This window comes from Benincasa hispida, chromosome 8, assembly GCF_027475165.1.
Source record: "Benincasa hispida cultivar pf3 chromosome 8, pf3_genome.v1.1, whole genome shotgun sequence".
Classification (NCBI taxonomy): Eukaryota; Viridiplantae; Streptophyta; class Magnoliopsida; order Cucurbitales; family Cucurbitaceae; genus Benincasa; species Benincasa hispida.
In genome coordinates, this window is record NC_143485.1 from 55,924,641 (window position 1) to 55,937,745 (window position 13,105).

The window sequence follows — 13,105 nt, forward strand, 5'->3', positions numbered from 1 at the left end:
CTGAAAAGAGAAGCAAATATGATTAGTGGCTCCTGAATCCAATATCCAGGTTGAGGTATCATACTCCACTAAACATGTTTCAGCAACTAGTAAATCATATTTACCTTGTGCTTCTTTCGAGGCAGGGGCCTGAGGACATTCCTCAGTTAAGACAAATCTCAGGTCATCTATTACTAGTGTTGAATTCATATTTGTTTTCCATGTTGAGTAGTTGTCGCCGTTAAGTTTTTCAGAAGCTAATAGTTGAACTAAAGAGCTAGTCATGCTGAAAAGAAAAACATATCCTTTTTAGTAAAAAAACATTAATCTTTTAAATCCAATCAAGTTTAGCAAAAAAAACTAATAATGTACCCTTCATTATTATATTTTGCAACGATATTTCAACAGTTTAGAATAACCTTCACCGAGGGGTGATCGACTATTCCTCCGTTGAACCAAGACTATCTTGACTAGATACTATCACCAGAATAACTCTTATTCCTATAGTAACTCAGTTATCACTACTTTGGTTAAGAATTTACTAACACTTAGTAATTCTCGTAAGTGTGACCCTCTATTTTCAGACCTCAAAGATCGGAATCATTATGCTCCCGAAGTTGGAAAGACAAGAATGAAAACGGACCTGAGAGACCCTATCAATTTCTAGAGTTCGTGGAGTTCCGAATCCTATAATACAGCCCTCCGATTGGTAAGGTCGCTCCAGGGCAGACATGCAGGCGCATTATAGGAATCTCACGGTGCGACCTAATGGAAGAGACCGTAGGATGTGTTGACACACTTCCTTCTCCCACTTACTATGAACAACTTCCCCTATTCACCTTGGTATTAACTCATGCAAACACTCTCCGAATGGAGTCTGCTCCTAGGGCAGCCCAAAGCCAAGCATGAATCTGACGGTGTGAACTCTTAGGAACGCTAGAGCTAAAAGTACATTACTTCTCTCCAGCTGAAGTGTTCTAGATGGTTAGGGTATAAAATACTTAACGATACATTTCGACTAACTAAACATATCCTAAGTCTAGGTGATTCATCACTTTTATACTGGATTTTTAACCTACGATGTCTAAGTGATAAACAAATTTTATTACCTCACACCGTTCACACATGCTCATAAAACCGATTTAACCTAACTCAGATGCCGACTCGATCTCCAGGTAATAGGTGTTTCGTGAATCGTCTTCACTTTTTACGTTCCAAATGCTGTTTTATGTATAAAACTGACTATTTCGTTAATTGATGACCTAGGTAACTTAATCTTAATCCTGAGCTAACTATGAACTTCTGTTCACTCAGAATTATCCTTAGATCTGCATAGGTGAGGGCAGCTCATCATCGCTGGCCCAATAAACCTCCCATTTTAGGGGTAAGATTGGGTGGATAGCTGGGAACATAGGATGCAAGACGACATTCACTCCTACCCGTTATAGGGATAGTAGATATGTTGTTCTCTTTAGTACTGAATCCAGGTCTTGAACAATGGGTTCCACCCTCTCCTTGGCCTGAGAGGGATTCGGTTTATAGGTTGGACCTTATACCAATTATTCATTAGAGGATCAGTGGAACTTAAGGAACAAGACGTAGTCTTGGGGGTAAAACGATTTTTATGACTCAGCCGAGATTACGAACACCTGTGAAGGATTTGCTTACTAATCATGGTTATATCAAATGGACACAAATATATCTATAGTGAGGGGAGTGCAACTAGGGGACTATAGTGGAATGACCTATTAGTTAACGAATGTTGATTAGCTCCGTTTAAAGAGTTTAGCCAACTAATCTTGGATCGTTGGAGCCTATGATCTATAGGTGCATTAGGTTCCCTTACTAGCTCATATGGAATAAACTTAGAACAGTATGATAGAATGATTCAAATTGTTCGAATTAGGTGAAGAGAGAGAAACTGACAAGTATATGTGATATAATGGTCGGTTTTCAGTATAGAGATACAATTTTAATATTTAAATGTGATTTAAATATCAAGAATATGAATATGTTCATATTCGGAAGCTCGAAAATAATGAAAATTGTCAAAGATATAAAAAGTCAAAGAGTTGACTTTTGACTTTTAAAAGTCAAACTTTGACCGACCTTATATTCAAATGTGATTTGAATTTCAAGAAAATGAATGCGGATTCATGCTCGAGAGGTCAAAATTAGTCAACACGGAAAAAATCATAAAAGGTCAAAATGTTGACTTTTTGGTCAAAGTTTGACTTTGACAAAATGATTATTTTGCCCTTTGTAGTTAGTGGGATTGTTGGATAAATCCACTAACAAAATAGTGGGCTAGGTGTTGGCTTATAGTGGATACATTAAACTCACTTAGATAGTAGATTCTAGATGTTGGGTCTTTATGGATTTGGTTCATGCAATTGTTGCATGGTTTTTTTCTATAAATTGTATTTTGAATTTGGATTAAAAACTTTTGGCCATTTTTCCAAAATTATTTTCAAAATTGGGCTGGAAAAATAAAAAACCCAAACCAAAATTCATTCTTATTTTCCATCTCTTTTCTCTCTCTCGGTTTTCTTCATCCATTGGGTCCCACAACCCGATTCTGAGTCCAGAGGATAGTAGGTCAACTCTAGTGGTGGTTCGACAGAGTTCGGGTCCAAATTCAACGAGGAAAAGCGTTGATCGGGAGCTACAAATGTTGTATCCCATCCCTTTTATTTACTGTTTTTCCTTCAAATTGCATGTTGAATTCATTTTGATTAAAAGCAATTAGAGTGTAATTAGATTCTTATTCCACTGCGTATGTCTCGTATTCCATTAGGTATGTATGGATCCCTTCATAATTCTTTTTTAACAGACCCCCCCAACTTCAGCAGTGTCTGGTTATAGGCATCTTTGTCTGACCATTGTTTTTCAAATGATCACAAATAAAAAAGATTTAAGACAAAGGATTGAAAGCGAAAATGTGATCAGAATTCATATTCAATTAACCAATCAATCGTTTAGTTCCTGCATCTATCGCTTAGCTCCAACGGCCCATTGTGTAGCTCAATCATTTAGTAAACAATCTCGCGCATAGGCTATCGTTTAGCTAACGCATCCATCATTTACCCCTATCGCTTAGCATTTTGCCTATCATGTAGCACGTCTGCTTATCGTCTAGCGCAGCACGGCTATCGTCTAGCGCTCACGCCCATCACGTAGTGCCATCGTGTAGTCTATCGCTTAGTGCCCACGCATCTCTTTAACGCTCAACGCTGCCGTCTAATACTATCGTTTAGCGCTATCGTCCAGCTTCTACGCTTATCATTTAGCGTTTACACTAATCATGCAGTACTTTTCCTATCATATAGCCCGATCGTCTAGTCCGTCACTTCTCATCATTTAACGCCATGCGCATATCTACACGATTGTCTAGCGCATCACTTAGCTCTGCGCATCTGCTATACGATCATCTACCTCATCGTTTAGCTCTTCGCATTGCTACATAATCATCCAGTGCCCGTCTACCTCATCGTTTAGCTCCCTGCATTGCTACACGATCGTCTAGTGCCCACCTACACGATCGCCTACCTCACTTTTTAGCTCCCTACATTGCTACACGATCGTCCAACGCCCGCCTACACGATCGCCTACCTCATCATTTAGCGCCGCTCACTTACTAGACGATCATCTACCTCATCGTGTAGCACTGCTCATTTGCTACACGATTGTCCACCCAACGCCTTACGCTTAACATTTCGCTTTCACTGCTCTTGCTCACACATACCCAATGCATGAGCAACTCTTGGCAACACCTCTTGCCAATACTTCAACAAATGTATCATTTACAACAAAATCATTAATTAAATCGAATTTCAAAGGTCATAGACACATAAAAAGGCCCAAATCTAGGAGTAGAGAGACATATTGAAGTGAAACCACAGCTGGCTTTCAATGAGACATTTACACAGACAGTTGAGAGGTGTAAACATAAGAACAAAAATTGCTGTGAGTTTAAGAGAGGAAAAAGAAGAAAAACATACTGATTTGGACGGCAGCACGGTGGACAAAGGTGAACGGCGGCAGATCTAGAGACACACAATGAGGAAAAATCGAACGACAAATGGCGGCAAGGGAAAATCGAATGATGAACGGTGGCACACACCACGTGGGAATATGAACTTCAGATCTGGAGACACATGATTAGCATATCAAGTTTGGATTCTTATTTATCAAACCGAGAGTATAACAGAAAAATAACTAAAGAGGGAGCAGCAGACCGGGCTGTGGTGCTTCGATAGAACGAGCTTCACCCACGATCAGATCTGGGTTGGCTGTGGCGCTTCGATGGAACGAGCAGCAAATCCAGGCGACTGGGTGCGGCGGCACGGGTTGCATGACGAACAGACCTGCGCAAAAGCCAGATCTACACCACGACAGACTCTTCACCCACGATCGACGGACGAATGGCAAGGGTTTGCAAGAGAGAAGTGAGAAAGAAGAGGGTCTGAAGATGGAAGTGTGAAAATGAGAGGAAAAAGAAAATAGGGGGGAGAGTGAAGAGGGAAAAATGAAAAAAATAGGGGGAAAATAGAAAATAGGGGGAGAGTGAAGAGGAAAAAATTAAGTGGGTCTTTAATGTCGGTTTAAAACCGACATTAAAGGTACCCCTACAATGTCGGTGTAAAACCGACATTAAAGATTTGCTTTTTAAAAAAAACAAAACTGACATTATACATCCGATTTCACTTTTTTCAACCGATATTAAAGTCCAAAATTCTTGTAGTGATTTAGATTTATGGATTGTTATTATTGAGATTGACAATTTATTGCTGACGGAGGAGTTATTATATTAGTCTTTTTGTTAGATTTATTTATTTTTTTATTATTATTATCTAAAGACTTATATGAGGGTTTTATATTATTTATTTATTTTTTCTTTTGTGTTAGACGGCAATTGTTATTATTCAATAAAATAGACGATTGCCAGGCCTTATTGTTCTGTCCCTACTATTTCTTTATTGATATGTGTTCAGTCGTCCTAATTAGACGATTGCCAGCCCTTATTCTTCTGTCCCTACTATTTATTTATTGCTAAGTATTATGACATTCTAATTAATATCATCTAATCAACGTAATTTTTCTTTTTTATTTTGGAAGTCGTAAATTATATAATATATTTTCATTTTTCAATTAATTAAATAGATCAATATCGTCATTCTTTACAAAGTCAACCCGACTCCATGTGAATATTGAAAATACAACCCCACCTTATTACGCAATTTTGGCGTTTAATATATATATATACACACATACATACAAACTAGAAAATTAATTGGACGTAGGGAAAAACGACGATGTAGAACTTAATTTTGTGTAAGAATTGTTGTTTTCTTTTTTTCTAATTTGAATTTGTGAGTTGGAGAAGATTATTCCATATAAAGGCACATATATTTAATATTAGTGAATCAACGTATCAAAAAGTAAAAACAAATATTGTCCAAAATCTAGAGTTTGAATAGATGAAATTTAAAAGTTAGGGTATAAGTTAGTTAAATTACATCAAACAAAATAACAGAGATTAGAAAGACAGGATTTTTAAAGATGAATAGTTTGGTGTATGTCGAGGTACACTATCTTAATGCATCCTACTATCATCACGTAATTATAATTCTTCAAAAAGAATAATGATTAGGTTCAACTTAGACAGTAGGTGTATCATGTAGTCCTCTTTGTAATATAGTAAGAAATTAAAAATAATTCTATTTTTTTTCAAAAAAATATTTGTTACATAGCAAATTTTAATTGAGTAATTGAAAAGCACTAAAAAAAGTGTTTACTTTGCTTCTAGTTTAGAATTCTTATATATATTAGATGTGTTTGCTAGTGTTTTTTACGGATTTAGCAATAAAACAAGATTCGAGAGTCAAAAGAACAAAACCAGGCCAAATTTCCCAAGAAAAGAGAGAGAAAAAAATGAATATGAAAGAAAATGGGAAGGCACTGCAACGCTACACGGCACTTTCGCGACACCATCCACAGAAGCAACATAAAGGGGGGAGTGCCACGGCACGACAATAGAGCGTCCTAGAGCTGGACAACTGTTGCGGCACCAGAGTTATTGTTTGGGAAAAAAATTAGTTTTGGAAAATTTTCTCTACAAATACAAGGGGTTTTCAACAATCCAAACCATGAAATTCCAGAGACATAAACTGAGTTTTTGCTGCAAAAGAGAGTAGAGAATGTGAGGAAAAGAGTTTGGAGGTTATTCGAGATCCAACGTCTTGTTTTTTTTTTGAAAAAAACAACATATCAAATTGATAGTAATGTAATAAAAATTGTAAAAAATAACACGTTTAAATTTTTACCTAGCATCTTTTTTTAAAACTCGTAAAAATAGTGTTGTCGGTCCATCTCATACGAGATCGACTACAAGATTTTAGTTAAAAAATTAACGTTTTTTGACTTATCGATTGTTTGAAACTTTCTCGATACATCTCACCAAATTATATATCGAGATTATGTACATCTCGGTTTTAATATCGGGCAAAATAACACCGAGATTTTATATATTTGAGCTTTCTCGGTGAAATCTTGGGCATAATTAATACCGAGATTCTATATATTTGAGCTTTCGGTGAAATCTCGGGCATAATTAACACTGAAATTCATATATTTAAGCTTTTTCGGTGGAATCTCGGACGGGATTAATACCAAGATTCAGTATATATCCCGGGTATAATCTTACCCGATTTTTCAAAAATTTTGATCTTTCACAAAATTTAAAAATGTTGAATCAATTTGGAAAATCTATTTTGATAATTAGAAAACCCATTTAGAATTTTGGAAATTCATATAATTTTGAAAACATAAATTATACTAAAGATTTGAAAAATTACATAATAATTTGATACAATATTGAGTAAACATAATCGAAATTGGAGAAAATTTGAAAATAATATAAGATTTTGTATAAGATTTTGGAAGATTACATAAAATAGTAAATCTCGGTATGTAATCAGAGATGTACGAAGAAGTCTCAAAACAATCGATGAGTTAGAAAAAGTTGATTTTTTAACACGAGATGGACCGAGAAAAACAATTTTTATGAGTTTTGAAAAAAATCTAATCATGCTATTTCTAATAATTTCCTAAAAATAAATGGATTATTATAAAAGTGAGTATGTCAACTGTCGGTGGGGTCACAAGCTTCATACTTGGGGATAACCAGTGAAGGTTTGGGCATTTGTCCATTTCCCATCTGATCAAAGAATTGAGAGGTGAAGGACCAAGCGAGTGAGAGAGAAATGGAGGGAAGGGGAATTATGAGTCCCAAAAGATCCCGATTTTCTCCGAAAATGACCAAAAAGGGTACTCCACAGCCAGCAAAACCAGCCAAGAACAAACATCCCAGAAATGTTACTGGATCCAAAATAGAAGTCACTCCAATTCCAAACCCAACGCCACCAAGGGCAGCCACAAATCCTAGTCCAAACCACAGCAAAACTCAGTCCAGATCGGAACCATCGTCCCCGATTCCACCTCCAACTCCAACTCCGACGACAAGAAGTCAACCCACCACCCCTTCTTCTTCAAATACCAATGTTGTAAGACAAGGTGGACTCTCCTTTGATAACCCTTCTGTTTCAAAATCCTTTCATTCCCCAAAAGAATATCACAAAAGTTCTCCGGGCTCTTTGTTGGGTCTTCAGAAAGATGTCAACACTACTCCTGATCCTTCTTCCCCTGCTTCTTCTCATACTGCTTATGATCTTAGTGATCGCTTGTTACAACGCCTTTCTTTTGACGGTCAGCTTTCGTATTACTTCACACCTTTTTTTTTTTTTTTTTCTTTTGTAAAATTTTCATCCTACACTCATGAATCTCAACTCCATCCAAACATTTGTAAACTAATTATAGGTTTCAAATTCAAGTACTATATATAAATATATATACTTAAAAGGCTGTTAGATGGTATATCATTAAATTTACCTTCACCTATAAATTTAAGTTTTTGAGTCAACTGGTGGTTTAATATGATAACAGATCAAGTAGTCCAAGAGATGTTGTGTTTCCACTTGCACTTGTTGGGTCTTCTTTATATTTCAAACCCACGAGTGAAAAGGTATTAGATGATATATAATATTAAATTTACTTTATGTATAAAAAGTTTTTATATCAATTGGTGATTTAAGAACCTTCTATACATTTGGGGTGGAATCAAAATTTGGTGAAAATTGAGGAACATTTTTATTTTAAAATTATAAATAAAAATATAAGCTTAATTAAATTACAAGTTAACTTGGCACTCCATCAATTTAATCAATGAAATTTTTATTTTTTTTAAAAAAATTTACATACCTACTAGAAACAAAATCACTTAAATCTAGTTTAAATGTTGTTAATTTAAACTTTAGTTTATTTGTAATAGACCGTGATAGATGAAATTTTGCTATATCATATAAATATTTTATTTATTTTGTTATACTTAAAAATAACCCTTATAACAACTTAGTTATCATTATTGATTAGGCTTATTCAACCTTGCTTTTTTAGTTTAGTTGTGATATGTATATATATCTTCAAGCTATATGATCTAGTTTTGTTGATATTTTCTTTGAGTGGTTATAGATTTGGTTGAAATAATCTAGTACTCTTTCTAAAAGAAATCACATGTGTAGGTAAAGATGTTGCGGACATCCTTCAAGGAAAGTCAATATATGATATAATGGGCTCAAATAAAAAGGAAGAAACATCTCAAAGCATTGATGGTTTGAGAGTACTTCAAATTTACAAGGAAATTGCATCTCATCGCCAAGAAAACTTATTCGTTGAACCTTACTTCAGAAAGCTCAATGCATTATGGGATGAACTCTCATTCTATATTACTGATTTGGCTCAATGTTCCAGCGGCGGTGCAATTCAAAATGTTAGTGAGCTTACGGAGAGACAAAAGGTTGTGCAATTTCTTGTGGGATTAAATGATTCTTATGCCACAATTTGCAGCCAAATCCTTGTTAAGAGGCCATTTCCGACGGTGGAGGAAGCCTATTCTGAAATAATTGGAGAAGAAAAACGTAGGGAATTGGTTGCTGCATTAGAAACTGTGGCTGCAAAAGTAATCCAAAGCAATTGGCTTCTTAAAAATCAAAATAGTCGATCCAATAATAATCGTGGTATTGATCAAGAAGTTGATAATGCTAACCTTGGATCTCCTATGTGAAGTTGAAGATTTTCAGCTCAATGAAAATTCAGGGTTAATGTTTTATTTATTTTTTTATTTAAATTCCTTTTCCTTTCGGTCTTATTCATATGAATATTCTTTGCTTTTGCATCCTTAATATGTTTCATAATTGCTATTGAATTGCACTGTTCTGACACATTTTGTTTTTTTTTTTTTTTGTGTTTTCTCCATGAAGGTAAACTAGTCCAAACTATTGATCATCATGGTGAGACTTCACGAGGAAAATGTGTTACCTCTACAATGGTCGAGTCAGATAATGTATTTTACTTCTTCATTATGTGTGGCTTGTTTCAAGTGAATAAGAGTATTAATGTGACTCATTTATTCGAGCTCTTCTTGTAGAATTGGTAAAATAAGTTTAAAAAATTAGTCTATAATCTAGATTTATTATTTTTGTAAAAATAATAAAAAAAGAAGCTCATCTCACTTGATACACTTAATACACTTTATGCATTTGATACATTACTAGTATACGTCTGATACACTTGTTACACTGTTGATATACACTTAATACATTTGATATACTATAAAAAATAACCAGTTATTTAAGTGTTTTTAAAAAAAAATCATAAAAATGATTTTTTTAAAAAAACACTTTTTCCTCTAGTTATACCAAATTGTCAAAATGAGTATACTAAACTGAGTGTTAGTGAGTTTTAGGTTGAATCTCCGTAGCCAATAGTACCCTTGTGTACTTAAAAATGAAAATAATAATAATAATAACATCATTTAAAAAGGAAGAGAACAACAAAAGAGAAAAAAACATAGCAAATATAAAAGTTAAAGTGAGTAATAACTCATATTGCTACAAACAAAAAAAGAAAATACAAAAAGTATATAGAGCAAAAGAAAAAAAAAATACACAGCTAATATATTTTAAATGTGATATATTAGTTTTGATATATCAAAAAAAGCGAGTCTGTTAAGTGGGCAAAATTGGAATACGGAATAAACAGAATTTTAAATTTAAAAATTTTGTCATGTCTACAATTTTTCATATGTTGAAGACTTATCTCTATATCACTCCTAACAAATTATCTTTATTAAATGCAATAAGAAGTGGAGAATGAAATTTTAAAATGATAATTGATAGTTAATTAAATTATTGCTTCGATTGACCCAAACCAAAGGAGGGTTGCTACAGTGCCTTTCTCTGCCTCAGGACATCGATCCCCATCGCCATGCTGATTCTTCAAGTTCTAGTTCTTTTTAATTTTTCCAATGGCTCACTTTCGTAACCTTCCTCGCTCTTGTTACATAAAGAAAAAAAATAAAGATATCAAATTAATCATTGACAAGCGCTCCCATGGAAACAAGGCCTTGCTCATAAAACTTGGCATACTAACTACAAACACACACTGTCGTAAATATTAAATTTGGGAGTATTTCAAGTATCATATCCAACGCGACTAGACTTAATTAGACAATGAAACTGATGGTTCACCAATTGAAGTGAATGATGATGAGCTTGTGTGCTAAATAAAAATGAATAATGATAATTGATAAACATGGATTATAGCTTAGTTTCAATTAAAAAAAAAGTCATATGCCTTGGACAATGCGGTCTTGTATTGAGCCCACATTTCATCGACAATAATTGGATCACATTCTGTTGGAAAGAAATTTTGGAGGTTGGAGGAAATTTGGAAGAGAATTGAGAAAGAGGCTACTTGTGTTATTGAGCATTTTTAATCTTTTTTGCCTTGATACAAATGGTAAAGGGTCCCTCTTATTTATACTAGTTGGCACTTTTAAATCTATGGCTAGAATTTTGCCAACACATTCATGATCTAGTGGCTACAACTGTTTATCTAGACTATTCTTTATAATTATACATTTTTCTCATATGTTCTATAGAATCCTAAAAGATGCTCTAAATATCTCGTACATGTAATTTCTCTAAAATATTATAATAATTAATACTTCTAGAAATTGAGGTTTTGTTTTGGACTAGGCCCAAATAACACTAACTCAAAATTGAGTTTACATTTCAACACTCCCTCTCAAACTTGATTTTGTTACTCTCGACAAATCTCTCAATCTTGTGAAGTCATCTTTTTAAGAGGTTTAGTGAAGATGTCGGTTGATCATGAACGTGAATTTGGAGTTTAAGAATTGGAGTTAAATAATCAAAAGGGTATAGACTACCAAACAAAGAAGATTCTTGAATTTGTGTATATAGAAAGTTTCGCATGATTATTGATCAGTCTCATCGTTATATATATTTATATCCGAAAATAATGGTGATATTTCACTCCTCACAAGGCCAACACGTAATTGAAAAACTTTTCAAAGGATAAGTTATTATTTTCATCTGTCTTTTTTGCTCCTTAGCAACGGAGCTTTGTATTGAGTATAATTTTAAAAAGAGAGATATTTATTAGTGGAAAGGGGCAATGATATTGTCATATTGGGTTGAGGAAAAGTTAACCAAATGTGTGAGACTACTTTTGAATAGTCACTGAAAGGAAAATCCGTAGTGTGCATATGGTTTATGTTCAGTTTTCCCTTTCACCCCACCACACTAACAGATCTGAAGCTTTTCAACATTTGAACTTAAGAACATCCAAGACCGAATTAAAACTCACCACACTAGCAATGAAGCTACCACGGCTGGCGAACGAGTGAAAAAGCTAGTGGCGACAAATTGCAAACAATGTCGGCGGCTGGAGACTCTAACTGATGGCGAAATGCTGGCGGCTGGATGCACGTGGCAAGGCGGCACATCAAGTGGCGAGATCGACGAAACCCGGCAGCAGCAATGCTGGGATCTACTTGCTCTTGTTGAGACGTTTGTCATTATTAAATTTTATTTGTGGCATTTAGTGTGACTTTTGAGTTTTGTAACTTTTAGTTTTTTGTAACCAATAGTGATTTTTAAGTTATAGGAGTTATGTGAGTTATGAGATTTTTGTAACCATTGGCATTCCTATGGTTATGTTTGTAAGTCTATATAAAGGCATGCTTAGTTGAATTGAAAATATATCTCTCATTTTTCATATTTGTCCTCCACGTTTTTTTTTCTAACATCGTGGTATCAGAGCTAGTAGAAAATATTGAGAGAAAAATGGCCAACGGTGGGATAGGTTCACTTCAACTACCAATGCTTACCAAGCTCAACTATGACAATTGGAGCATCAAGATAAAAGCGTTACTAGGAGCACAAGACGTGTGGGAGATCGTGGAGAACCGTTTCCAAGAGGTAGAAGCTGGAGCCAATCAAGCGCAAAGAGATGCGTTAAAGGAGACAAGAAAGAAGGACAAGAAGGCCCCTTATATCTTGTATCAATCGGAGGACGAAGATACGTTTGAGATCATCGCCAATGCGGAGATGTCAAAGGCAGCATGGGACAACCTCCAATCGACTCATAGAAGAGCCGATCATGTGAAAAAGGTATGGTTGCAAACCTTACGTGGTGAGTTTGAATCTTTACAAATGAAGGAGACGGAGGTGATAGCAGAATATCACACAAAAGTAATGGCTGTCGTCAATCAATTGAGACGGAATGGTGAAGAAATCACCGATGTTCATGTCATGGAGAAGGTTCTACGAAGCCTAAATACAAAGTTCGAGATTATCGCCACGACAATAAAGGAGACATAGGATCTCGAGAACATGACAATTGAACAATTTATAGGCTCGTTACAAGCCTATGAGGAGAAAAGAAAAGGAGGATGGAGCAAACAGAGACCGTTGAACAACTTCTCCAACTCAAAATCAAGCAGGAGAATAGTCGTAGACATAGAAGAGGTCATCGTGGTCGAGGCCATGGTGGAAGAGGTGAAGCCAACACCGATGTTTCTCAAAACTCGTTTGAATCCTCAAGAGGAAGAGGAGGTCGAGGTCGTGGAAGACGTGGTGGAAGGTCTGGGAGAAATAAATCTCAGGTAAAATGTTATAATTGTAACAAATATGGACATTAT

The 13,105-nt window shown here is 35.1% G+C and overlaps 2 protein-coding genes across 4 annotated transcripts; both read left to right on the top strand.

The window, feature by feature from the left end:
* The first annotated feature begins 7,134 nt into the window (after positions 1 to 7,134).
* LOC120083452 (uncharacterized) lies at positions 7,135 to 9,621 on the top strand. 3 transcript variants are annotated; one of them, XM_039039220.2, is made up of 3 exons: positions 7,135 to 7,746; positions 8,619 to 9,193; positions 9,357 to 9,621. In XM_039039220.2, the coding sequence occupies exons 1-2, from the start codon at positions 7,245 to 7,247 to the stop codon at positions 9,158 to 9,160; spliced, it is 1,044 nt and encodes a 347-aa protein (XP_038895148.2). In that variant the 5' UTR covers positions 7,135 to 7,244; the 3' UTR covers positions 9,161 to 9,193; positions 9,357 to 9,621. The 3 variants fall into 3 exon arrangements, with proteins under 3 accessions (XP_038895148.2, XP_038895149.2, XP_090172669.1); XM_039039221.2 differs by having other exon boundaries at positions 7,180 to 7,746; positions 8,625 to 9,193; XM_090316543.1 differs by lacking the exon at positions 9,357 to 9,621 and having other exon boundaries at positions 7,182 to 7,746; positions 8,619 to 9,209.
* Positions 9,622 to 12,248: 2,627 nt separating this feature from the next.
* Positions 12,249 to 12,785, top strand: LOC150034707 (uncharacterized). The gene has a single exon (XM_090316825.1). The coding sequence runs from the start codon at positions 12,249 to 12,251 to the stop codon at positions 12,783 to 12,785; it is 537 nt and encodes a 178-aa protein (XP_090172951.1).
* The last annotated feature ends 320 nt before the right edge of the window (positions 12,786 to 13,105 follow it).

What these genes read in the sequence shown, in the direction of transcription:
- LOC120083452 (XM_039039220.2), top strand. Translation starts at nt 7,245, where the DNA reads ATGGAGGGAAGGGGAATTATGAGTCCCAAAAGATCCCGATTTTCTCCG. An exon ending in ACAACGCCTTTCTTTTGACG is followed by an intron (nt 7,747 to 8,618) that starts GTCAGCTTTCGT and finishes TCACATGTGTAG; the next exon opens with GTAAAGATGTTGCGGACATC.
- LOC150034707 (XM_090316825.1), top strand. Translation starts at nt 12,249, where the DNA reads ATGGCCAACGGTGGGATAGGTTCACTTCAACTACCAATGCTTACCAAG.